The sequence below is a fragment of the Scyliorhinus torazame genome, chromosome 5, assembly GCF_047496885.1.
Source record: "Scyliorhinus torazame isolate Kashiwa2021f chromosome 5, sScyTor2.1, whole genome shotgun sequence".
Classification (NCBI taxonomy): domain Eukaryota; kingdom Metazoa; phylum Chordata; class Chondrichthyes; order Carcharhiniformes; family Scyliorhinidae; genus Scyliorhinus; species Scyliorhinus torazame.
Genome location: NC_092711.1, coordinates 140,522,987 through 140,550,627, shown reverse-complemented (window position 1 = coordinate 140,550,627; position 27,641 = coordinate 140,522,987). Strand labels below are relative to the sequence as shown.

General features: G+C 50.7%; 3 protein-coding genes across 3 annotated transcripts in view; 1 reads left to right on the top strand and 2 right to left on the bottom strand.

Annotated features, from left to right (window-relative positions):
- Positions 1-27,641, bottom strand: part of LOC140421877 (uncharacterized) — a 108,113-nt gene that overhangs the window by 10,313 nt on the left and 70,159 nt on the right. The window lies entirely within an intron of this gene.
- LOC140421888 (uncharacterized) lies at positions 976-4,464 on the bottom strand. Its single transcript, XM_072506854.1, has 2 exons — positions 4,304-4,464; positions 976-2,775 (listed from the first exon to the last, which is right to left on the bottom strand). The coding sequence occupies exon 2, from the start codon at positions 2,414-2,416 to the stop codon at positions 1,571-1,573; it is 846 nt and encodes a 281-aa protein (XP_072362955.1). The 5' UTR covers positions 2,417-2,775; positions 4,304-4,464; the 3' UTR covers positions 976-1,570.
- LOC140421876 (uncharacterized) lies at positions 4,484-8,293 on the top strand. Its single transcript, XM_072506836.1, has 2 exons — positions 4,484-5,078; positions 5,296-8,293. Exon 2 carries the CDS (start codon positions 5,869-5,871, stop codon positions 7,213-7,215), a length of 1,347 nt encoding a protein of 448 aa, XP_072362937.1. The 5' UTR covers positions 4,484-5,078; positions 5,296-5,868; the 3' UTR covers positions 7,216-8,293.

The following is a 27,641-nucleotide window of genomic DNA, read 5'->3' as shown; positions in this document are numbered from 1 at the left end:
TTCGGCACATTAACAGTAATCAGTCTCTCAAAGACGGGGAACACAAAGGCATCTATTTCCCACATAATCCTCAACTCTACCGAGACCCCTCCTTTTCCCAAACAACAACCATAAATCCATTGGTCAAATCTAGCCAGTAACTACCACACGATACGGCCTAAGTGACCAGGACTTGGGAATGGTCTTCGGTTTAGCAAATAAAATGATCTTTTGCAAAAACTGGCCTTTTGTCTTCAGCACTTCATCTGAAGCTGAGCTGTTTCCCTGGGGATGGCTTCCCCCACTCTCTCTGTTTCTTCAACACCTCATCTGTGACCAGCCTGCTTCCTGGCTCACAGCACTCTGCAATTGAGACATTTAATAGTCAAAGAACAGCCTGTTCCCTAATCTTTCCTGTTCCTTCTGTTCACTTAGTTGCTGCCCAGACATAGTTTACAAAGTACTTGGCTGTTTGATTTTACTTGTGCAAAAAACAAGACATTCATTTTAATAGCATCCTACCATCCAGATCTCGGAATGAGCAGAAAGGGTTAATGACCATTAACACTGAACTAAATGGTCCTGTTAGTGAGATCCAGGATACAGCTGGAAAAAAATCTAATCCACTGGATTGAGATCACAAGACCAGTCACAATCACAAAACGTTTGGAGTTAACATGTGTGGAAGATTCAAAAGTATCAGAAAGAAAATCTAAGATACAAAACGAGGAGGCTGTTGATGTTGCTCAGAGAAGATTCAATGGAATCCGATCTGAATGGGATTGGGGGAAAGTGACAGATTGAGAATTGTTTAAAGATGAGACCAAACAGGGCAGCACGGTGACGCAGTGGTTAGAACTGCTGCTTACGGCGCCGAGGTCCAAGTTCGATCCTGGCTCTTGGTAACTGTCCGTGTGGAGTTTGGACATGCGTTCTCGATTTCCATGTTATAATCCTGAGAGCCTTATGGTGAAGGAAGAAACTGGAGCCAATCTGTACTTTGTATTGATTTATTCACAGAGTTAAACATTACAGGTAGATACCTCCTGACCCCATTCCACTCCACGTCAGTCAGTGTCTCTTGTTACAGACAGGAGGGGAATTAATTTAAATAGTCCTGATTTCACATCTTACTGCTGATCTGTAAACAGAATGGAGGTTTTCATTTCTGATCTTCCCCTTTATAAGTGGTGGCATATTTTCCCTCACCTTTCAGTTTGGTGAGAGCTCAAATCCAGCCTTCGGACGGAGTCAATCTTTATTTGGTGTGGATTTGTTCACAGAGTGAGACACCACCTAATGTCAGTCAGTATCTCTTTATCCTCCTTTAAAACATACCATTATAAAATTGGGGGGTAACGGCTCCTTGTACGGGCAATGAAACAAAAACAAAATTACCAAAGTAAAGTTATAAAACTTGAAACTAAAATGTTATCTTGTGAGTCAATGATGCAGCCCAACCCCCGCAGTACCCAACGGGTGTGGGGAAAATATCTCTTTATATGTGCTCAAGTAACCATCCAATCAATATTATGTATACTTCAACCCAACAGATACAATTCACACCACAGTCAGAGCATCTTAAATGTCTCTAATTGGTGTGACTGCCCTGGTGTCTCACCAGCTCAGATGAACATGTGAATCCATTCCCACACACTGAGCAGGTGAACGGCCTCTCCCCAGTGTGAACTCGCTGGTGTGTCTGCAGGTGGGATGACTGAGTGAACCCCTTCCCACACATGGAACAGGTGAACGGCCTCTCTCCACTGTGAACCCGCTGGTGTGTCTGTAAATGGGATGACTGACTGAATCCCTTCCCACACTTGGAACAGATAAAAGGCCGCTCCCCGTTGTGAATGCGCTGATGTGTCAGCAAGTGGTATGACTGAGTGAATCCCTTCCCACACTGAAAGCAGATGAATGGTCTCTCCCCAGTGTGGGCTCGCTGGTGCCTCTGCAGGGTGGATGAATCAATGAATCCCTTCTCACACATGGAGCAGGTGAACGGCCTTTCCCCGGTGTGAATTCGCTGGTGTGTCAGCAGGTGGGATGACCGAGTGAATCCCTTCTCACACTGAGAGCAGGTGAAAGGTTTCTCCCCAGTGTGAACACGCTGGTGTTTCTGGAGAGTGGATGAATCAATAAATCCCCTCCCACAGTGAGAGCAAGTATATGGCCTCTCTCCAGTGTGAACCCTCTGGTGTAACTTCAGATTGGATGACATAATGAATCCTTTCCCACACTCAGAGCAGGTGAACGGCCTCTCCCCAGTGTGAATTCGCTGGTGTGTCTGCAGGTGGAATAACCGAGTGAATCCCTTCCCACAGTCAGGGCAGGTGAACGGTTTCTCCCCGGTGTGAGTGCGTAGATGAATTTCCAACTCAGATGGGGCTTTGAATCCATTCCCACAGTCTCCACATTTCCACGGTTTCTCCATGGAGCGGGTATCCTTGTGATTCTCCAGGTTTGACAATCAGTTCACACCTCAGCCACACACACAGAACATGTGTACGGTCTCTCCCGCTGTGGATGGTGCAATGTTTTTTCAAGCTGTGTAACTGGTTAAAGTTCTTTCCACAGTCAGTGCTCTGGAACACTCTCACTCGGGTGTGTGTGTCTCGGTGCTTTTCCAGTCACACTGATGTTTAAAATCTTCTGAACTGGACAGAACAACCATTTCTCCCTCCAGACACAAAGGCCAATTATATTTAGGCCCTGTGAAATTGAGTGACTATGTCAGATCCTAACACAATGTCTGGTTTAAGATTTCTGTGCAACTCTTCCTCTTTAAACATCCTGCAAAAGGAGTTTCCAAAAATAACCACTGTCAGTACAGGATAGAAATTCAGAACAGACAATTCTAGTTTCTATGGAACATTCTCTCCCCTCTCGATCCCCCAAAGCTGTAAATCTCCATCCCACACATTCTCCCTCCAATCTCACTCTGCTGTAAAGAATATTAACCCACCCAATTCTCTTGAAGGTTCTGATTCAGGCTAATTGACAGACCCTTGCTTACCAGTTGCTGCCCAAGACACGAGACAGAAAAACCTGCATGCAGCCTGGAAGCTAAACCTATTTCATAGTATCATAGAATTTACAGTGCAGAAGGAGGCCATTCGGCCCATCAAGTCTGCACCAGCCCTTGGAAAGAGCATCCTACATAAGCCCACACCTCCACCCTATCCCTGCAACCCAGTAACCCCATCTAACCTTTGTTTTGGACACTAAGGGCAATTTATCATGGCCAATCCACCTAACCTGCACATCTTTGGACTGTGAGAAGAACCTGGAGCAACCGGAGGAAACCCACGCACACACGGGGAGAAAGTGCAGACTCCACACAGACAGTGACCCAAGCCGGGAATCAAACCTGGGGCTCTGGAGCTGTGAAGGAACCGTGCTAACCACTGTGCTACCGTGCCCCCATTTCTAAAACTGGACTCAGTTTCTACAACTGGACTCAGAATGTGAGTAATATAGAGGATTGTATCATTGAGATACAGGGTGATTGAGGGAGAAATTTAGGTGGCAAGTGGTGACGACTCATTGCCGTATGCTGCTGGAAGCAGAAATGATCAAATGAAATTGGATGGTCATTTGCAGGAAATATACTTGCAGGTAAACTGGGATATAGGGGCTGGTTTAGCACACTGGGCTAAATAGCTGGCTTTTAAAGCAGGCCAGCAGCACGGTTCAATTCCCGTACCAGCCTCCCTGAACAGGCGCCGGAATGTGGCGACTAGGGGCTTTTCACAGTAACTTCATTTGAAGCCTACTTGTGACAATACGCGATTTTCATTTCATTTTTCACATAGAAGGGGAATGGGACTGACTGAATTGCTCAACAGACAGTTGGCATGGACTCGGGTTGGCGAAGCAATTCCTTCTGTGCCCAATGACTCTATAACTAGAAATATATAAAGTAGCTACACTATTATATTACAAGACTAAAAATACAAATCAATATACTTCATTGCTGAACCACAAATAATATATCTAATGTGTACCATTAAACACTAGACATATCTCTGTCCGATGTTAATTTACTGTCCCTTTAAATGTCAGCCATCTCCAGGGGTAACCAGCCCTTTAATTGTGAACATTGGGAAAGAGACCATCCTTTTAGCCAAATAAATGTGTCAAGCTGAGGGAACAAAGGAAGTCAATGTCTTTCAGAGAGAGAGAGACCTGGGCCAAGCTTTGCAGAGTCTGCACCCTCCCTGGATTCACTTCCTTTCCCTTCAGTTGCTGCAAGTGACCAATTGAAGGTGAGAATGAGAAAAGAAATGGAAAGGGGGAGAAAAGAAAGTGTTTGACTCACAGGTGCTGGAGCCCGCATTCTGATTGGCTGGAGGACCAGCGCCCTTCCTGTCGTCCTATTGGTCAATACCTCCTCAGGAAGGTCAGGGGGCGGGCTCTCCCGCCTGCACGCGCGGTTTCCCCTTTCCCTTGGACATGCGCAATCCCGGGCTGGGGGGGGGGAGGGGAAACCACCGAGCGGCTTCTCGCTCTGGCCGGAGCCTGGAAACTCAGTCTCGAGGAGGGGGGAGGGGAGTTAAAACAATGGGTGTCCACACATCAGGTCTGCGCACTGGAACCTGGAGACGTCACCGCGAAGCAGAGTGATTTCCTATTGGCTGATTCATTGGTTGGCGCTGTGAATCGGAAGTGCGCATGAGGTCGTGAGTCGGAAGGCTTTCGGGAGGAATGCGCATGTGCAGATTTTCAGGTGCATGCGCATGTGCGGATTGGGGTGGGGACCGGGACAAAGCTGGCGCACTGACCATTGTCAGTCCGGGTCTTCCAGCCTTTCCCATTGGACCCCAGCTCAGCGCGGCTGGAGGGAAAAGTCTCTCCCACCCCTACGTGGGGATCCGCCCCTCATTGTGTGTCTGCGGGGGACTGACCAATGGGAAACAAGGAGGACCGGAAGGACTCTGCTCCTCCAGCCAATTATAGCTTCCCCATTGTCTGAATGCGGAAGTTGGACAATGAATTTGTTATTCTGCTCGACTGCCCAACAAAGCTGCTGCTCGTCTCGCTGAATGAAGAGTCAGCTTCACACAGATTGAAATTTCCCCCTGTCTCCAACATCTGTGAGTAAAACACTTTCTTTTCTACCCTTTCCATTTCTTTTCTCATTCTGGGCTTCCGTTGTTGAGTTGCAGGAACATTCTGCTGCATCTTCACCAACTGAAACCATCCTGTTCATTAAACACATTTTTAGTCCAGTAATATAGACATGTATACGTCTGGCAACCTGCATGAAGATTTTAAGTCTCTGACAGTGATGGCTTTTGTAACCTTTTACAGGATTTCAGACGATGAGGATAACCAGACAGAATTCTCAAATCAAACTTCACATCAAAATCTGACAGTCACTCGATTGGACCGACAATGAATACCAAGGACAGTACATCACAGGAATAGGCCCTTCGGCCCTCCAAGCCTGTGCCGATCATGATGCCTATCTAAACTAAAACCTTCTGCACTTCCATAGTCCATATCTCTCTATTGCCACACTATTCATGTTTTTGTCAAGATGCCTCTCAAGTGTCGCTATCATATCTGCTTCCACCATATCCCCCGGCAGTGCATTCTAGGCACTTGCCATCCTTTGTGTTGAAAACTTGCCTCGCACATCACCTTGCCCCTCTCACATTAAACCTATGTCCCCTGGTAATAGACTTTGCCACCTTGGGAAAAAGCGAGACCTGAATATTATCAGCCTTCAAATCAATATGGATAAATGTTGCTGTTCTGACTGCTTCTGTAGGTTTTAAACTTTGGAAAGAGCACAATCTAGAAAAAATATCGCACCAGACACAGCAGGGAGAGACAGTGTTAGATTGCTTGTCTAACTGTAGACACAAGGATATCTGTACCATGGAGAAACGGTGGAAATGTGCGGACTGCGGGAAGGGATTTCGATTCCCATCTGCAGTGGAAACTCATCGACGCACCCACACAGGGGCGAGGCCATTCTGCTGCTCTGTGTGTGGGAAGGGATTCAGTGATTCATCCACACTGCGGAGACACCAGCGCGTTCACACCAGGGAGAGGCCGTTCACCTGCACTGAGTGTGGGAAGGGATTCACTCAGTTATCCAATTTGCGGACTCACCAGCGGGTTCACACAGGGGAGAGACCGTTCACCTGCTCTCAGTGTGGGAAGGGATTCACTCAGTCAGCCCACCTGCTGACACATCAGCGCATTCACATGGGCGAGAAACCATTCAAATGCTTTGTGTGTGAGAAGAGTTTCATTCAGTCATGCAATCTGCTACTACACCAGCGCATTCACAGCGGGGAGAGGCCATTCACCTGCTCTGTTTGTGGGAAGGCATTCACTCGTTTATCAAGGCTGCAGGTACACCAGCCAATTCACACCAGAGAGAGGCCGGTCACCGGTACTGTGCGTGGAAAAAGATTCACTCAGTCATCCCACCTGCTAACCCACCACATCACTCACACTAATGAAAGGCCCTTTAAATGTTCTGACTGTGGGAGTGGGTTCAAAAGCTCTCGGGGACTGACCACTCACCAGAACATTCACACAGGGGAGAGACCGTTCAACTGCTCTGTCTGTGCGAAGAGCTTTAGAACATTATCCCATCTCCGGACACACCAACGTATTCACACTAGGGAGAGGCCATTCACCTGCTCTCAGTGTGGGAAGGGGTTCACTCAGTTACCCCACTTGCAAACACACCAGCGAATTCACACTGGGGAGAGGCCATTCACCTGCTCTGTCTGTGGGAAGGGATTCACTCAGTTATCCACCCTGCGGTCACACCAGCGAGTTCATACCGGGGAGAGGCCATTCACCTGCTCTGTGTGTGGGAAGGGATTCACTCATCTATCCAGCCTGCTCAGACACAAAGTCACTCACACCAATGAGAGACCCTTTAAATGCTCTGACTGTGGGAGCGGTTTCAAAAGCTCTCAGGTACTGATGATTCACCAACGCATTCACACTGAGGAGAGACCGTTCAGCTGCTCTCACTGCACAAAGAAGTTTCGAACATCGTCAACGCTGCGGCTACACCAGCGAGTTCACACTGGGGAGAGACCATTCACCTGCCCTGTATGTGAGAAGGGATTCAGTGATCCATCCCACCTGCGGAGTCACCGTCAAGTTCATACTGGGGAGAGGCCGTTCATCTGCTCTCAATGTGGGAAGGGATTTCGTGATTCATACCACTTGCTGAGACACCAGCGAGTTCACAAGTGATTACAAGGATTGGATTCTGCTGTTATTGCTGCTGTTAACGTACAGGTCCTTCCTTTGATTCCTTTATTTCCCATTTCTTTGACTTTGTGGTTATCATTTTTGATCCATGGATATTTAGTGGACATTTAACATTAAGTCGAGCAGAGGAAATGAGGAACTCAAAAGTTGCAAAATAGTACACTGTTCTATTGGAGATTTAGCTTTTAAATAGCAGAACGCAGACTTTCTGGCACCCAAGAGATCAGAAGGATTCGATTGGTTGGCTGGTGGCCAATGAATTGGCAAAAAACTATCGTCTGCCCCGTGACAGGTGGTGATTGGGTCCCAACCGTTTAGGATGGTTTTCAGAGAATCCAGGAGGGGACAGTATGGTCCTGGATGCTGAGAGGAGCAGTTGTGAAGGGCTGTCTGTCTGTCTCTCTCTCTGTCTGTCTGTCTCTCTCTCCCTGTCTATCTCTCCATTTTTCCAGAAATACTATATACCTGCAGGGAAGTTTGAGACCTTGATGAATCTACAGTGAAAACCGTTACATACTGAAAGCAAAAAACATCCAACCGAAGGCCGAGACTGAAGAAAGATATACTGGAAGATTTCCATCTGATACAAAGACTTTTATCCTTTTTATTTTGCTTCACATGCCTCTTTTCCCTCTGTGTTTCTCTGTCTTGTGTGTGCTTGGGAGGGTGAGAGTTAGAAACGGTAGCACAGTGGTTAGCACTGTTGCTTTACAACGCCAAGGTCCCAGGTTCGATTTCCAGCTTGGGTCACTGTCTGTGTGGAGTCTGCACGTTCTCCCCGTGTCTGCGTGGGTTTCCTCCGGGTGCTCCGGTTTCCTCCCACAAGTCCCAAAAGACGCGCTGTGAGGTGAATTGGACATTCTGAATTCTCCCTCTGTGACCCGAACAGGCGCCGGAATGTGGCGACTAGGGGCTTTTCACAGTAACTTCATTGGAATGTTAATTTAAGCCTACTTGTGACAATAAGGATTATTATTATTTTAGTTAACCAGTTGTACTTGCTGCCAAATTACTCATAGTTATTGTTATTAATAAAGATTAATTGTGTTTAACTTTACAATTCTGCTGACTGGTGTTTGGCTGACCAATAACTACAGAGACTCTGGGTATTTTCAATTGTGTTGCGACTCCGGGTCACATGGGGCTGGAATTGACCAGCTCAGTGTTCCAGCTCAGTGTTCTTCAAACTTTTTTTTCCCGGGGACCCATTTTTACCAACCTGCCAACCTTCGGAACCCAACCCGGCCGACCTTCGCGACCCACGCCGGCCAACCTGCGCGACCCACCATTTTCTCTTACTTTGTTTGCTGGTGACAAAAATGGAGGAAATGGTTTTTGGTCCCTTTGGCCCTCGTACACGCTCCTCCAATGGAACCAGTTGGATGAAGGTGAAGCCTTCCGGTGTCGGAAAGTATGGAGTCTCCATCTGTCCAAAGTTCTGAATTTTTGTCCTGTAAAATTTTATCAAATAAACCCTCCCCCGAACTTGTAAAAAAAAAGAAAAACTAAAAATTACATGAATAAACCCCCCCCCGAACTTGTAAAAAAAAGATTAAAATAAATGACAAAAATAAAAACTAAATGAATAAAAACCTCCCGAACTTGTAAAACAAAAATCTGCGACCGTTTAAAAAAAATAGCGGCCGCACTGCGCATGCATGCCGGTCATCGGCGCGCATGCGCATTGTTTTGCGCATGTGCGTTGATGATCGTGCGCGCATGCTCAATGCGGCCGAATTTTTTTTTACATGTTCGCAGCCATTTCGAAGGCCGCTTGCAGCCGGCGTTACTGAAAGCCGGCTGCTGCGCGGGGATTTGCGCGATCGGGAGCGCCGCGAAGGACGGCTCGGCGATCGTCCCGAAACCCGCCCGCGGGTCGCACCCCCGAGTTTGAAGAACACTGCACTGGCCTATAGGTTCATACCATTAATCACACCCAGGACTGAATCATGTTCACTCTGACACTTGGTGAAGTGGGAGGGTCGGAGGGTTTCTTTCTGCTCGACTGGCCGGTCTCACAACTTTGCTTCCAGTGTGCTGATGCTCTTTGAGCCTGGGAGAGCACATTTCCACTGAAATGACCCACAAAAGCTGACGAAGGACCTTTATTTTATCCTGGATGGTAAATAGTGTGTTTCCTACCGCTACAGGAAGATATACAGAAAGAACTGGAAAAACGCAGCAGGTCTGGCAACATCTGTGAGAGAGAAACAGAGTTAACGTTTCACGTCCAATGTAACTCTACCTCAGAACTAAAGAGAGGGAGAAATGTGATGGGTTTGATGCTGGTGAGAAAGGGGGAGGGTCAGGTAGAACAAAAGAGAAAGTTATGGATTGGTTCGGGGGTGGGGAGATTAAATCACCCACCCAACCACCCATGTGGGTTTCCTCCGGGTGCTCCGGTTTCCTCCCGCAGTCCAAAAATGTACAGGTTAGGTAGATTGACCATGCTAAATTGCCCCTTAGTGTCCATGGTTGTGCAGGTTAGGTTATGGGGTCAGGGAATAGGGAGGAGTAGTTGTGTGAGTGAATATGGGTAGAGTGCTCATTGGAAGGGTCGGTGAAGATCCACAGCACCAGGGATCCGGGTTTAATTCCAGCCTGGACGGTATGTGTGGAGTTTGCACATTCTACCCGTGTCTGCATGGGTTTCACCCCCACACCCCAGATATGCAGGTTCGGTGGATTGGCGACACTAAATTGCCCCTTAATTGAGGGTGGCGCAGTGGTTAGCACTGCTGCCTCACAGCACCAGGGATCCGGGTTCAATTCCAGCCTTAGCTGACTGTGGAGTTTGCACTTTCTCCCCATGTCTGCGTGGGTTTCCTCCGGGTTCTCTGGTTTCCTCCCATAGTCCAAAGATGGGATGTGCAGGTTAGGTGGATTGGCCATGATAAATTGCCCCTTAGGGTGAGTTTACAAGGCAGGTGATAGGGGCTAGGTAGGGTGGTCTTTCAAAGGGCTTCTGCAGGCTCAATGGGCCGAGTGGCCTCTTTCTGTCCTGTAGGGATTCTATGAAATGACAAAAATGTCCTGGAACAAATAGCAAAGGGAGAGGTAATGGTTGTAGTAAAGAAACAAAGCATTGGTCCAGAGTAAGTGTTAATGGCAGAATAAAGGACAGCTCTGTCTCGAAGCAAAAAACATGAAAACAAGATTGTGGTGAATGTATTACATTAATAAACCACCATTTGTATCTGTGCTATGCTGTCCCCCTTGTAGGCTCCACCTATGGGCCATTGTATGGTATTATCCATAAGGGAACATGTTGGGGCCTGTATGGGCTCCTCCCATGGCTCCTCCCCTTGAAGGGAGGTATAAAGAGCAGTCGACCTGTAGGCGGCTCTCAGTGTTAGATCAGTCGCAGGCAGGCACTGTTCTAGTTGATTAAAGCCACAGTTTACTTCTACTCTTGTCGCGAGTAAATTGATGGTCGCATCAATTTAATCAACTACAACGCAACTATGGAATCGGCCCTCAAACCTCACCGACTGGAACTCGATCCGCAGGCCGCGGAGGCGAAAGATTTTATTTTGCACTGGCTCCGCTGTTTCAAGGCCTATCTCGCCGCCTCCTCCACGCCTTCCATCACCGACGAACAGAAGCTGAGTCTCCTCCACACACGGGTGAGCCATCGAATCTCTGTTCAACTCGGGGAAGCCTCCTCCAAACGCAGATGCCCTCGCGATGCTCGAACGCCTCTCTGTAAGGCCCGTGAACGAGGTATATGCGCGACACATCCTCACCACTCGCCGCCAGCGTCCCGGGGAATCGCTAGAAGACTACCTACGCGACCTCAATGTCCTGGCACGAAGCTGCAATTAACAGGCCGTTACGGCCACTCAACATATGGACCTCGCCATCCGGGACACCTATGTGGCTAGAGCCCGGTCCAACAACGTGAGACAGCGCCTACTCGAAAAAAGGGGCCCTAGACCTGGATCAGATGGTAAAATTAGCCTCCTCTCTGGAAGTAGCGTTCCAAAGCCTTAACGCATTCCCATCTGACCATGTCCCCTCGTGGACTCCCAACCAAAGACTACCTCAGGCCTGTGCCGCGCAGCTGTCCGCCCACCATGGGGGGGCTACCCTGCTATTTCAGTGGCCAGTCCCAACACCCCCGGCAGCACTGCCCGGCCCGCAACGCGAACTGCAGCAGCTGCGGGAGAAAAGGACATTTTGCCAAAGTTTGCCTGGCCAGGTCCAAGAACTCTGAATCGCAGGCCCGATCCTCAGACTCACAGGCCCGCAGTGTGGCAGCGTGTCTGCCGACTCCGCCCCCTGTAGGGGCGTCATCGGCCTTGTGCTATCCATGGGGGCAGCCATCTTCCAGCCCACACACCGTGTGCGACTCACGGGGGACGCCATCTTGGCCATCCTCGCCCACGCGCCCACCACGTGTGATCTATGGGGGCTGCCATCTTGGACACCATCTTCCTCACCGTCCGACACGCTCGACCAACGGGGGCCGCCATCTTGGCCGCCATCTGCTACGCCGCTCGACACGTGCGACCAACAACGGCAGCCATCGTGGAACCGCCCCAGCGCCTCCGACCACGCCGGCTACCCACACCTCAGCGCGGGCACTCTGGACCAGTCGCGACCCAAACACCGTATGCGCCCCCTCCTGCAACTCCCCCTCCACCACTGCCCCAAGGCCCAGAAAAGGTGCCTCGGGTTCTTTTCATATTACACCCAGTGGGTCCCCAACTATGCGGACAAAGCCCACCCACTAATCAAGGCCACCATCTTCCCACTGGCAACTGAGGCCCGCCAGGCCTTCAGCTGCATCAAGGCGGACATCGCCAGAGCCGCGATGCGCGCTGTGGACGAGTCCGTCCCTTTCCAGGTGGAGAGCGACACATCAGAGGGCGCCCTCGCCGCTACCCTCAATCAAGCAGGCAGACCGGTAGCGTTTTTATCGCGCACCCTCACCACCTCCGAAATTCGGCACTCCTCAATCGAAAAGGAGGCCCAAGCCATCGTGGAAGCCGTACGGCACTGGAGGCACTACCGTGCTGGTAGGAGGTGTGGTGGTATGTATTAGGGGTAATATGGTACCTGTGAAGCCGAGAGGCTATTGGCTGACAGGTCCCGGGTCCTGGTTGGATCTGCCGACTTCTGGCTCCGCCCTGAAGGCGGAGTATAAGAGCTCGAGTTCTCCCCGCAGCCTCATTCTGTTGCTGAGCTGCTGGGGAATAAGTCTCGCTTAAGAAAGCCTAGATAGACTTCATCGCTTCTCGCATCGTGTAAGTTATTGTGCGCTACAATTTATTAAGCGAGTTTAAAAGACTATGGAGCTCCGGATCGCCCCGGAGTGCCTGCGGATCAGCCCCCATGCAGCAAACTCGGCGGCCGTGTTCAAACACTGGCTAGCATGCTTCGAAGGCTACCTTCGAACGGCCCCCGGCCAGATCACGGAAGAGCAGAAAATGCAGGTCCTGCGTTCGAGGGTAAGCCCGGAGTTTTACTCGCTTATGGAAGACGCGGAGGATTTCCCGACGGCGCTCGCGTTGCTGAACGGCATCTACATTCGGCCCGTAAACCAGGCCTACGCACGCCACCAACTCGCGACGAGATGGCAAATTCCCGAAGAATCGCTCGACGATTTCTACGGCGCGCTGCTGATTTTGGGACGTAACTGCAACTGCCCGCCGGTGAGCGCGATCGAGCACACGGACCTGCTCATTCGGGATGCATCCGTGGCAGGTATGAACTCTCCCCAAATTCGTCAGAGACTTTTCGAAAGAGAGTCGCTAGGACTCTCAGAGGCACGGGCCTTTGCGGCCTCCCTTGATGTGGCCTCCCAAAACGCCCACGCCTACGGCCCCGACCGCGCGGCAGCCCCTTGGGCTCCGTGGACCCCCGTCGCGACCGACTCCCCGGCACCCCCCACCCCCCCGCAAGCTTGCGCGGTTAAAGCACCAGACCATCCCGGGGGGGGCCCGTTGCTATTTTTGCGGGCAGGCGAAACACCCACGGCAGCGCTGCCCGGCCCGCGCAGCTACTTGTAAAAGCTGCGGCAAAAAGGGCCATAACGCGGCAGTGTGCCGGTCCCGGGGGTCGCCGCATTCCCCGGAGAAGAACGAGGACAACACATCCCGAACCCCCCCCAACCCCCCCCCCAGCGTCCCATGTGTGACCCGCGGGCGCCGTCATTTTGGGTCCCGGACACCACGAGGGGAGGATGGGCGCCGCCATCCTGTGACCCCCCAGCCACGTGCGATTCATGGGGGCGGCCATTTTATACACCCCTGACCGCGTGCGATTCATGGGAGCGGTCATTTTGTCCACCCCCTACCGCGTGCGATTCATGGATGCCGCCATCTTGGTTGACAACAAAGGACCCCAGCAGAGACGGCTCCACGGGGTTCGAAGAAAACGCCGCGACACTACTGCCACGACTGGCTTCGGTGACACTGGATCAATCGCGGCCCGGACGCTCCAGACGACGACAACAACGGTGCTGGTCAACGGATACGAGACACCATGCTTGATCGACTCCGGGAGCACGGAAAGTGTTATTCACCCAGATACGGTAAGACGCTGTTTTCTGTCCATCCATCCAAGCACCCAAAAGATTTCCCTAGCTGCAGGATCCCACTCAGTGGAGATCAAAGGGTTCTGCATCGCGAACCTAACGGTGCAAGGGAGGGAGTTTAAGAACTACAGGCATTCCCCAACTCTGCGCGCCCACATTACCGGGATTAGACTTCCAGTGTAACCTCCAGAGACTAACATTCCAATTCGGCGGCCCAATACCCCCACTCACTATCTGCGGCCTCGCGACACTCAAGGTTGAACCGCCGTCCTTGTTTGCAAACCTCACCCCGGATTGCAAACCCGTCGCCACTAGGAGCAGACGGTACAGCGCCCAGGACCGGACGTTTATGTGGTCTGAAGTCCAGCGGTTGCTGAAGGAAGGCATAATCCAGGCCAGCAATAGTCCCTGGAGAGCCCAGGTGGTAGTCGTGAAGACCGGGGAGAAGCAAAGGATGGTCGTAGATTATAGTCACACCATCAGCAGGTACACGCAGCTAGATGCGTACCCTCTCCACCGCATATCCGACAGGGTCAATCGGATTGCACAGTACTTTTCCACCGTGGACCTCAAGTCCGCATACCACCAGCTCCCCATCCGCCCAGGTGACCGCAAGTACACCGCCTTCGAGGCAGACGGGTGGCTATACCAATTCCTAAGGGTCCCATTTGGCGTCACGAACGGGGTCTCGGTCTTCCAACGGGAGATGGACCGAATGGTTGACCAGCACAGGTTGCAGGCCACGTTCCCGTATCTCGACAACGTAACCATCTGCGGCCACGATCAGCAGGACCACGACGCCAACCTCCAAAACCTCCAGACCGCTAACGCCCTGAACCTCACATATAACGAGGAAAAATGCGTTTTTAGCACAAACCGTTTGGCCATCCTGGGATACGTAGTGCGCAATGGAGTGATAGGCCCCGACCCCGAACGCATGCGCCCCTTATGGAATTTCCCCTCCCCCACTGCTCCAAAGCCCTGAAACGTTGCCTGGGCTTCTTTTCATATTATACGCCCAGTGAGTCCCCCAGTACGCAGACAAGGCCCGCCCGCTAATACAGTCCACTACCTTCCCCCTTCAGCCGCATCAAAGCGGAAATCGCAAAGGCCACGATGCGCGCCATCGACGAGTCCCTCCCCTTCCAGGTCGAGAGCGACGCATCCGATGTAGCTCTGGCGGCCACCCTTAACCAAGCGGTCAGACCCGTGGCCTTTTTCTCCCGGACCCTCCACGCCTCAGAAATCCGCCACTCCTCAGTGGAAAAGGAAGCCCAAGCCATAGTGGAAGCTGTGCGACATTGGAGGCATTACCTGGCCGGCAGGAGATTCACTCTCCTCACCGACCAACGGTCGGTAGCCTTTATGTTCGATAATGCACAGCGGGGCAAAATTAATAATGACAAGATCTTAAGGTGGAGGATCGAGCTCTCCACCTATAACTATGAGATCTTGTATCGTCCCGGAAAGCTGAACGAGCCGTCCAATGCCCTATCCCGCGGCACATGTGCCAACGCACAAATAGACCGCCTCCAAGCCCTCCACGAGGACCTCTGCCACCCGGGGGTCACTCGATTCTACCATTTCGTAAAGTCCCGCAACGTCCCCTACTATGCGGAGGAGGTCCGTACAGTCACCAGGAACTGCCACATCTGCGCAGAGTGCAAACCGCACTTTTTCAGGCCGGATAGAGCGCACCTGATCACGGCTTCCCGCCCCTTTGAACGCCTCAGTTTGGATTTCTATGGGCCCCTCCCCTCCACCGATCGCAACACGTACTTCCTGAACGTAGTGGACGAGTACTCCCGTTTTCCCTTCGCCATCCCCTGCTCCGACATGACAGCGGCCACAGTCATTAAAGCCCTTGGCACCATCTTTACACTGTCTGGCTTCCCCGCGTACATCCATAGCGATAGGGGGTCCTCCTTCATGAGTGACGAGCTGTGTCAGTTCCTGCTCAGCAAGGGCATTACCTCGAGCAGGACGACCAACTACAACCCCCGGGGGAACGGGCAGGTAGAGAGGGAGAACGGCACGGTCTGGAAGACCGTCCTACTGGCCCTACGGTCCAGAGTCTCCCAGTTTCCCGGTGGCAGGAAGTCCTCCCGGATGCTCTCCACTCCATCCGGTCGCTGCTGTGTACCACCACTAACCAAACGCCTCACGAGTGCCTCCTTATCTTCCCTAGGAAGTCCTCCTCCGGAACGTCGCTGCCGACCTGGCTGGCAGCCCCAGGACCCATCTTGCTCCGGAAACATGTGCGGGCGCACAAATCGGACCTGTTGGTCGAGAGGGTTCACCTTCTCCATGCGAACCCGCAGTACGCCTATGTGGCGTACCCCGACGGCCGACAGGACACGGTCTCCCTGCGGGACCTGGCGCCCGCCGGCAGCACACACATACCCCCTCCCTGCCACCGGCGCACCCCGCGACCGCCCTCTTCCTGGGCAGATCGGGCCTCCTCCCGTGCCCGCCCAGGAGTAAAACAGGAACAAACAGCGCAACACTCCCGGCGATGACAGCGCCCAAGCCAGCACCTGCACCACCACCAGGGCTGAGGCGATCGACGAGGAAGACCAGACCGCACGCTCGACTCGTGGAATCCGCGTGACACCAAGAAAGCAAGAATTTTGTCGTAAAAGAAAAGTTTTTCCTTATCGTAAATAGTTCTGACAAACTTGTACATAGCTAAACGTTGGGCTAAATATGTATAGCCACAGTCCGAAATTTGTTCCAGGGCCAGCCTTGTAAACCCCTACCACCATGCGAACCACCACCCCGCCGGGTTCCTTTTTAACAAGGGGTGAATGTGGTGGTATGTATTAGGGGTAATTTGGTAGCCGAGAGGCTATTGGCTGACAGGTCCCAGGTCCTGGTTGGATCTGCCGACTTCTGGCTCCGCCCTGAAGGCGGAGTATAAGAGCTCGAGTTCTCCCCGCAGCCTCATTCTGTTGCTGAGCTGCTGGGGAACAAGTCTCGCTTAATAAAGCCTAGATAGATTTCATTGCTTCTCGTATCGTGTAAGTTATTGTGCGCTACAGGAGGTTTACCCTCGTCACCGACTGACAATCGGTAGCCTTCATGTTCAACAATACGCAGCGGGGCAAGATCAAGAATGATAGGATCTTGAGGTGGAGGATCGAACTCTCCACCTATAATTACAAGAACAAAAGAACAAAGAAATGTACAGCACAGGAACAGGCCCTTCGGCCCTCCAAGCCCGTGCCGACCATGCTGCCCGACTAAACTACAATCTTCTACACTTCCTGGGTCCGTATCCCTCTATTCCCATCCTATTCATGTATTTGTCAAGATGCCCCTTAAATGTCACTATCGTCCCTGCTTCCACCACCTCCTCCGGTAGCGAGTTCCAGGCACCCACTACCCTCTGCGTAAAAAACTTGCCTCGTACATCTACTCTAAACCTTGCCCCTCTCACCTTAAACCTATGCCCCCTAGTAATTGACCCCTCTACCCTGGGGAAAAGCCTCTGACTATCCACTCTGTCTATGCCCCTCATAATTTTGTAGACCTCTATCAGGTCTCCCCTCAACCTCCTTCGTTCCAGTGAGAACAAACCGAGTTTATTCAACCGCTCCTCATAGCTAATGCCCTCCATACCAGGCAACATTCTGGTAAATATCTTCTGCACCCTCTCTAAAGGACGTGTGGCGACCAGAATTGAACACGATACTCCAAGTGTGGCCTAACTAAGGTTCAATACAGCTGCAACATGACTTGCCAATTCTTATACTCAATGCCCCGGCCAATGAAGGCAAGTATGCCGTATGCCTTCTTGACTACTTTCTCCACCTGTGTTGCCCCTTTCAATGACCTGTGGACCTGTACTCCTAGATCTCTTTGACTTTCAATACTCTTGAGGGTTCTACCATTCACTGTATATTCCCTACCTGCATTAGACCTTCCAAAATGCATTACCTCACATTTGTCCGGATTAAACTCCATCTGCCATCTCTCCGCCCAAGTCTCCAAACAATCTAAATCCTGCTGTATCCTCTGACAGTCCTCATCGCTATCCGCAATTCCACCAACCTTTGTGTCGTCTGCAAACTTACTAATCAGACCAGTTACATTTTCCTCCAAATCATTTATATATACTACAAACAGCAAAGGTCCCAGTACTGATCCCTGTGGAACAGCACTGGTCACAGCCCTCCAATTAGAAAAGCATCCTTCCATTGCTACTCTCTGCCTTCTATGACCTAGCCAGTTCTGTATCCACCTTGCCAGCTCCCCCCTGATCCCGTGTGACTTCACCTTTTGTTCTAGTCTACCATGAGGGACCTTGTCAAAGGCCTTACTGAAGTCCATATAGACAACATCCACTGCCCTACCTGCATCCATCATCTTAGTGACCTCCTCGAAAAACTCTATCAAGTTAGTGAGACACGACCTCCCCTTCACAAAAGCATGCTGCCTCTCACTAATACGTCCATTTGCTTCCAAATGGGAGTAGATCCTGTCTCGAAGAATTCTCTCCAGTAATTTCCCTACCACTGAAGTAAGGCTCACCGGCCTGTAGTTCCCTGGATTATCCTTGCTACCCTTCTTAAACAGAGGAACAACATTGGCTATTCTCCAGTCCTCCGGGACATCCCCTGAAGACAGTGAGGATCCAAAGATTTCTGTCAAGGCCTCAGCAATTTCCTCTCCAGCCTCCTTCAATATTCTGGGGTAGATCCCATCAGACCCTGGGGACTTATCTACCTTAATATTTTTTAAGACACCCAACACCTCGTCTTTTTGGATCTCAATGTGACCCAGTCTATCTACACACCCTTCTCCAGACTCAACATCTACCAATTTCTTCTCTTTGGTGAATACTGATGCAAAGTATTCATTTAGTACCTCGCCCATTTCCTCTGGCTCCACACATAGATTCCCTTGCCTATCCTTCAGTGGGCCAACCCTTTCCCTGGCTACCCTCTTGCTTTTTATGTACGTGTAAAAAGCCTTGGGATTTTCCTTAACCCTATTTGCCAATGACTTTTCGTGACCCCTTCTAGCCCTCCTGACTCCTTGCTTAAGTTCCTTCCTACTTTCCTTATATTCCACGCAGGCTTCGTCTGTTCCCAGCCTTTTAGCCCTGACAAATGCCTCCTTTTTCTTTTTGACGAGGCCTACAATATCTCGTTATCCAAGGTTCCCGAAAATTGCCGTATTTATCCTTCTTCCTCACAGGAACATGCCGGTCCTGAATTCCTTTCAACTGCCACTTAAAAGCCTCCCACATGTCAGATGTTGATTTGCCCTCAAACATCCGCCCCCAATCTATGTTCTTCAGTTCCCGCCTAATATTGTTATAATTAGCCTTCCCCCAATTTAGCACATTCATCCTAGGACCACTCTTATCCTTGTCCACCAGTACTTTAAAACTTACTGAATTGTGGTCACTGTTACCGAAATGTTCCCCTACTGAAACATCTACCACCTGGCCGGGCTCATTCCCCAATCCCAGGTCCAGTACCGCCCCTTCCCTAGTTGGACTGTCTACATATTGTTTTAAGAAGCCTTCCTGGATGCTCCTTACAAACTCCGCCCTGTCTAAGCCCCTGGCACTAAGTGAGTCCCAGTCAATATTGGGGAAGTTGAAGTCTCCCATCACCACAACCCTGTTGTTTTTACTCTTTTCCAAAATCTGTCTACCTATCTGCTCCTCTATCTCCCGCTGGCTGTTGGGAGGCCTGTAGTAAACCCCCAACATCGTGACTGCATCCTTCTTATTCCTGATCTCTACCCATATAGCCTCACTGCCCTCTGAGGTGTCCTTCCGCAGTACAGCTGTGATATTCTCCCTAACCAGTAGCGCAACTCCGCCACCTCTTTTGCATCCCCCTCTATCCCACCTGAAACATCTAAATCCTGGAACGTTTAGCTGCCAATCCTGCCCTTCCCTCAACCAGGTCTATGTAATGGCAACAACATCATAGTTCCAAGTACTAATCCAAGCTCTAAGCTCATCTGCCTTACCCGTAATACTTCTTGCATTAAAACATATGCACTTCAGGCCACCAGACCCGCTGTGTTCAGCAACTTCTCCCTGTCTGCTCTGCCTCAGAGCCCCACTGTCCCTATTCCCTAGTTCTCCCTCAATGCTCTCACCTTCTGACCTATTGCTCCCGTGCCCACCCCCAGGACGATATAGTATATCGTCCTGGGAAACTCAACGAACCCCCAGATGCCCTGTCCCCGCGGCACATGCGCCAGCGTGCAAGCTGACCGACTACGTGTTATCCATGATGACCTCTGCCACCCGAGGGTCACCCGGCTCGCCCATTACATCAAGGCCCGCAACCTGCCCTACTTCACCGAGGAGGTCAGAGCTCCGACCAGGGACTGCTAAATCAGTGCGGAGTGTAAGCCGCACTTCTATCGACCAGATAAGGCCCACCTGGTAAAGGCATCCCGGTCCTTTGAGCGCCTCAGTATCGATTTCAAAGGGTCCCTCCCCTCCAACAACCGCAATACATATTTTCTCAACATCATCGATGAGTTCTCCTGCTTTTCCTTTGCAATCCCTTGCCCTGACATGACCACGTCCACCGTCATTAAAGCCCTACATAGTGTCTTCACCCTGTTTGGTTTCCCCAATTATGTCCACAGTGACCGGGGCTCGTCGTTCATGAGTGACGAACTGCATCAGTACCTGCTCAGTAAGGGCATCGCCTCGAGCAGGACTACCAGTTATAACCCCAGGGGAAACGGGCAGGTGGAGAGGGAGAACGTGACGGTCTGGAAGACCGTCCTACTGACCCTACGGTCTAGGAATCTCCCAGTTTCCCACTGGCAGGAGGTCCTCCCCAATGCGCTCCACTCAGGAGCCATAAGTCCGACCCCCTGGTACTCCAACCCCCAGTACGCACACATCGAACACCCCGATGGCCGACAGGATACGGTCTCCCTCTGGGACCTTGCACCCGCCAGATCCACCACCATCGCCACACCACCCTATCCCGCCCAACCTACCATGACGAGCGCCCCCGCCCCCATATGGCTCCCGCACCCTCTCCCGCCCGCCATTCCCCCTTCACCAATCCACAGGAATGAAGCTCCAGAAGAGATGCTCCCGGAGTCCACTTCTGTACCCGCACCGGCGCCCTCACTACCGATGCCAGCACGGATGAGTTTGACACCCGGGCCAGCATCAATGCCAGAGCTTCGGCAATCACAGCGCACAATCCGTGCGCCGGACCGGCTGAACTTATGAACCCGTCACCCCCGCCGGACTTCATTTTTTTAACAGGGGGTGAATGTGGTGAATGTATTACATTAATATTCCACCATTTGTGTCTGTGCTATGCTGTTGCCCTTGTGGGCTCCACCTATGGGCCATTGTATGGTATTATCCATAAGTAACATGTTGGGGCCTGTATGGGCTCCGCCCATGCCTCCTCCCCTTGAAGGGAGGTATAAAGAGCAGTCGATCTGTAGGCAGCTCTCAGTGTTAGATCAGTCACAGGCAGGCACTGTTCTAGTTGATTAAAGCCGCAGTTTATTCCTTGTCTCGAGTGAATTGATGGTCGCATCAAAGATACAGACTGGCTCTTGGTAAAAAAAATCAAATCAAAATGGAGGAGAGAGTTCAGGGTGTGAAGTTGTTGAACTCAATGTTGAGTCCAGAAGGCTGTAAAGTGCCTCATGGGAAGATAAGGGGCTGTTCATCCAGCTTGTGTTGGGCTTCTCCGGAACATTGCAGCAGGCCGAGGACAGAAATGTGAGCCTGAGAGCAAGGTGGTGAATTCTAATGGCAGCAAGCGGAAGGTCAGGGTCATGCTTATGGACTGAGCGGAGGTTTCCACAAAGAGGGCAGGGAAAAGATGAATGAAAGAGAAACCATTTGTATCCAGAACACTGTGAACATCCTTTTACTCTGGTTGTCTTTGATCCTCAAGTCATTTTCTGGTTTTTTTTTTAACCACGTTCTGTTTCATCAATAAACATTTATTGGTAAAAATATTTGATTTTTCTGAACTTTTCATGAATAGATTGATGCACTTTAGGGAAAGTGGGTGAGAGGGGCTGACAGGCTCTTTACAGAAAGTGAGTCCCTCTGAGGTAATTGGCAAAGGAGGCCGAGGGGGAGATGAGATTTTACTTTATTTTTTGACACAGTGAGTTCTTTTTTTAAAAAGTATATTTATTGAAGTATTGTTTTATATTGGGGACCAGTTTAAGCTCAGTTGGTTGGACGACTGGTTTGCGATGCAGAGCGAGGCTAACAGCGCGGGTTCAACACCTGAGGTTATTCATGAAGGGCCCGTCATCTCAACCTTGCTCCTTGCCTGAGGTGTGGGGAAACTCAGGTTAAATTCACAACAGTCAGCTCTCCCCATCAAAGGGGAAAGCAGCCTATGGTCATCTGTGACTATGGCGACCTTACTGATATAATTACTATCGAACAACAATCTGTAATGATACAAAGTCAAAAAGTTACAAACAAATCCCCAATAATAAACTGAAATCTAAACACTATAAATAAATCCCCTAACGGTGACGGTGGGCAGCACGGTAGCACAGTGGTTAGCACAATTGCTTCACAGCTCCAGGGTCCCAGGTTTGATTCCCGGCTTGGGTCACTGTCTGTGCGGAGTCTGCACATCCTCCCCGTGTGTGCATGGGTTTCCTCCGGGTGCTCCGGTTTCCTCCCCCAAGATGTGCAGGTTAGGTGGATTGGCCATGATAAATTGCCCTTAGTGTCCAAAATTGCCCTTAGTGTTGGGTGAGGTTACTGGGTTATGGGGATAGGGTGGAGGTGTGGGCTTGGGTAGGGAGCTCTTTCCAAGAGCCGGTGCAGACTCGATGGGCCGAATGGCCTCCTTCTGCACTGTAAATGCTATGATTCTATGATAATAATAATTGCTTATTGTCACAAGTAGGGTGCTCGGGTAGGGTGCTCTTCCAGCGGTTTGGCCCACTGTGCTAAACCGCCCCTTTGTCCCTTTACTAAAGACCCTTTGCCTTCCAAGATTTAAATGAAGGGCCCTAACCAGAAGATAAGGAGAGGTAATTCCAATTAGGGGCCAAAGAAGCCAGGGCCGAAAGGCTTAAAGTGCTGCCGAAACTGCTTCCAAATCCTGAGAGAGGAGACCATCACCGGATTGGAGGAAAAGTTCGCAGGAGAGACGGGCAGTGGTGCAGTAATTATGGCATGAAGAGTAGAGGTAGTACATGAGCGAGCCTCTATTCTTCCCCAAATAGAATCGGGGTCACTAAACCACAGCAAAACCGTTTGTATGTGAGCAGCCCAATAGCAAAACAAAAGATTTGGGAGAGCCAAGCCTCCCGCCTGCCCATCTCTCTGCAGCAGAACACTGCCGATTCTGGGACTCGTACTTGTCATAATATCCACTCATGTATATAATGAGATGCAGACAGGCAGTGACTGACACACAGGATAACCAATAAACACACAGGACACAGAACAACCAATCACCAGACAGGACACTGCAGGGGACACTAGCACTATAAAACACACAAGGCATCAAGACGCTCTCTCTTCTCACTGGCTCCAGAGATAGTCAGGGTGCACAAGGCAGTGAGCACCGTCTCCATGTGACAGAGAGCCAGTCTGGTCAAGCCAGATAGAGGTTATCAGCTTAGATTAATAAGAGTGTCAACCCACAGCAGATTATGTACAGCACTCGGCAGGTTCAATAAAACAGTGTTGAACCTTCTCCTGTGTCAGAAGCCTGTTTCTAGGCTTGCTGCATCCAATAGTAGTCAATGTTAATGATATGAAATGAAAATCGCTTCTGGGAAGTGTATTCAATTTGATCATTTGGATCCTATTCGCCAGAGGCAGGGGGAGGTTGATGCACCTCTGTAGATGTGCTCTGACATTATTGATCAGGCTTGAGTAGTTTAATTTATGAAGTGTGAACGCTGACAGTAGGGGCATTGTTCAACAGACGAATCAAGGAGGCAGATTTATGGCTCAATGCAAATCTCCCAAGAATCTCGAATACATAATCCCATTCATCCCTATCAAATGCTTTCTCAGCATCAAGAGATAGTATAACCTCAGGCTTGGGTGCTGGGAATGGGGGAAAGAATAATGTTGAAAGGCGATGTATATTGGCCGACAATTGTCAGCTCTTCATTTAAAAAAATAATTTTAGAATATCCAATTCATTTTTTCCAATTAAGGGGCGATTTACCGTGGCCAATCCACCTACCCTGCACATCTTTGGGTCGTGGGGGCGAAACCCATGCAAACACGGGGAGAATGTGCAAACTCCACATGGACAGTGACCCAGAGCCGGGATCGAACCTGGGACCTCGGCGCCGTGAGGCAGCAGGGCTAACCCACTGCTCCACCGTGCTGCCCGTCAGCTCTTCATAAAGCCTGTTTGATCCTCCGGAATTATAGCTGGGAGGCAAGGCTCAAGGCAGAGCGCCAGGACCTGAGCCAGCAGCTTAACAGTGTTTAAAAGTGAAATGAGTCAATATGAGCTGCACTTGGCTGGGTCCTTTTCCACTTCACGAAGAAGGAGATTGAGGATTACAGGCCATGAACCTCGAGACAGTGAGTCATTGAAGATCTCCAACATTAAGGGTGTGAGCTGTTCCAAGTATTTTTTGAAAAACTCGACCAGGAAGCCATCGGGACCCAGGGCCTTGCCACGTTGCATGAGCCCAATACATTTTAAAATCTCAGCCAGTCATAATGGGAATCTAATTCACACTCTTGACCACTTCAACAGTTGCAGACCTTCCAAGACGTCAGCCATGATCGATTTATCCGCAGGTGGTTGTGACTCATACAGGTCGCAGTAATAAGATCTAAAAGCTGCGTTTACCTGGAGAGGGACAGAAACAAGATTCTTGCCGTGATTATGTATCCAAGAGGTCTCAGTTTGCCATCTGAGTTGATGAGCCAGAAGATGACTGACCTTCTCCCCATGCTCATAAAACATACCCCAGGGGCGCTGTAACTGCTGCATAGCCTTGCCAGTGGATACCAGTTCAAACTGGGTCTATTTCTTTTCTGTTTGCCAGTAACTCCGGAGTAGAATCAAGTGATTATGGGTGGTCCGCCTCTAGGATGGAATCCACCACCTTCTGCCGCTCCAACTTCACTGCCTTCAGCATTTATGCCCGAAAATAAATAATGACCCCCATTCTCATTGATAGCCTTAAGAGCCTCTCAAAGCGTAGAGGGAGAGATTGAGTCTGACTTGTTTAGTTTAATATAATCTTCCGTGGAGGGAGACAAACGCTCACAAAATCTATCGTCTGGCAGCAGAGTGGTGTCGAGCGTCCAGGGTGGGGGTTTGGGCTCAAATCAACAAAATGTGGGGTGTGGTCGGAGATCACAATCATTGAAAAATCAGCTACGAAGGGAGGACAGCCCTTTCAAAAATAGAAAAATCAACGCGGCAAAATGCATGATGGACACGTGAAAACAAAAGAAAAATCCTTATCGTTTGGGTGCAAAAAGCACCAGAGATTCACCATCTCCCTCCCCCCGCTTGCCACCTGTACCATTAAAGAAGACATCGCCCGGCTCTCCCAGATGGGGCAAGAGATTGAGGTTTGGAACATTCCAATTTAGGGTCCAAAACACAGTTCAGGTCGCCTCCGAGAATTATCTGGTGCGAGTCAAGGTTGGGAAGAGAGTTCAAAAGAGAATTGATAAAGTTTGTGTCATCCCAGTTCAGGGCATAAACGTTACTCATCAAGACCGGTTTGTTCACCAGGGAGCCGCAAGCAATTGAATAACGACTATTAGGGTCGGCTATAATCGGAGAGGAGGAAAATTGAACCCTGCCATTAAAACTGGAGTGAAAAATCTGCCTGACCCAACTCTTACGTAAACAGTTCTATTCCGTTTTACGAAAAAAAATTAGAATACCCAGTTCTTTATTTCCAATTAAGGAGTATTTTGGCATGGCCAACCCTACACACCTTTTTGGGTTGTGGGGGTGAGACCCACGTAGACACGGGGAGAATGTGCAGGCTCCACATGGACGGTGACCCGGGGCCGGGATTGAACCCAGATCCTCAGCGCTGTGAGGCAGCAGTGCTAGCCCCCTCAATGCTAGACTTACCTCCCAGAGTGAATAATAATTCAGGGCAGCACAGTAGCATGGTGGTTAGCACAATTGCTTCACAGCTCCAGGATCCCAGGTTCGATTTCCAGCTTGAGTCACTGTCTGTGCGGAGTCTGCACGTTCTCCCCGTGTGTGCGTGGGTTTCCTCCGGGTGCTCCAGTTTCCTCCCACTTCCAAAGATGTGCAGGTTAGGTGGATTGCCCGTGATAAATTGCCCTTAGTGTCCAAAATTGCCCTTTGTGTTGGGTGGGGTTACTGGGTTATGGGGATAGGGTGGAGGTGTGGACCTTGGGTAGGGTGCTCTTTCCAAGAGCCGGTGCAGACTCGATGGGCCGAATGGCCTCCTTCTGCACTGTAAATGCTATGATTCTATGATAATAATAATTGCTTATTGTCACAAGTAGGCTTCAATGACGTTACTGTGAAAAGCCCCGAGTCGCCACATTCCGGCGTCTGTTCGGGGAGGCCGGTACGGGAATTGAACCCGCGCTGCTGGCATTGTTCTGCATTGCAGGCCAGCCCAGCGTGCAAAATCAGCCCCAACAAAGTGCGAAACTGCTGCGTGGTCTGCTTCACCGAGACATGGCTCACTCGGGCCACACCAGACTGCGCCATCCAAACCGAAGGTTTCACAATCCACCGAATGGGCTGCGCGAAGGCCTCAGGCAAGTCAAAAGGCGGGCGGGGGGGAGAGGTGGGGGGGGCGGGGCGGGGGCGGGGGGAGGCGGGGGGGGCGGGGAGGGGGAGGTGGGGGCGCGGGGGGGGGGGGGGTTGCCTCCTGATCAACACCTTCTGGTGCTCGGATGTGGTGTCTCCAGCATGCCACTGCTCCCCAGACCTAGAATGCCTAATCGTGAATTGTCGCCCTTTCTACCTCCCACGTGAATTCACCTCTGTACTCATCACAGCAGTCTGCATCCCACCCCAGGCGGAAGTGAAGAAAGCACTTGACGAACTACATTCCACATCAACAACCAAGAAACAAATCACCCCGAAGCCCTGACAATCATGGCCAGAGACTTCAACCAGGCCAACCTCAGGAAGGTTCTACCCAAATTCCATCAACCTATCTCCTGCTCCACCAGAGGTGCAAACACCCTGGACCACTGCTACACGAGCATCAAAGGCGCCTACCGTTCCATTCCCCGACCTCACTTTGGCAAATCCAACCACAAGTCGGTATTCCTATTTTTAGCTTACAAACAGCAACTCAAGCGTGCTGAGCCAGTCAAGAAAACCGTGCAGTGCTGGTCCGAGGAATCTGAGGACATCCTCCGCGACTGCTTGGAGTCTGTGGACTGGTCCATATTCAAGTACGCAACCACCGTCACAGACTTCATCAGTAAGTGTGTCGAGGACTGTGTACCAAAGAAGACAATACGGGTGTTCCCCAATCGGAAACCCGGACTCAATCAAAGGTTCACTCCCTGATGAAGCTTCGGACGGAGGCGTTCAAGTCTGACCACCCTGACCTATATAAGAAATCCAGGTACGACATGCGGAAAACCATCAGGGTTGCAAAAAGACAATACCGCATCAAATTAGAGTCCCAGGCTAATGACACTAACCCACGACGACTATGGCAGGGCCTCCAGAAGATCACAGGCTATAAAGCAAGACCTTGCAGAATATCTGGGGCTGGAGCATCCCCACTGCACTGGAGGGTGTGCAGAGGAGATTCACTAGGTTAATCCGAGAGTTGAGGGGGTTGGATTACGAGGAGAGGTTGAGTAGACTGGGACTGTACTCATTGGAATTTAGAAGGATGAGGGGGGATCTTATAGAAACATATA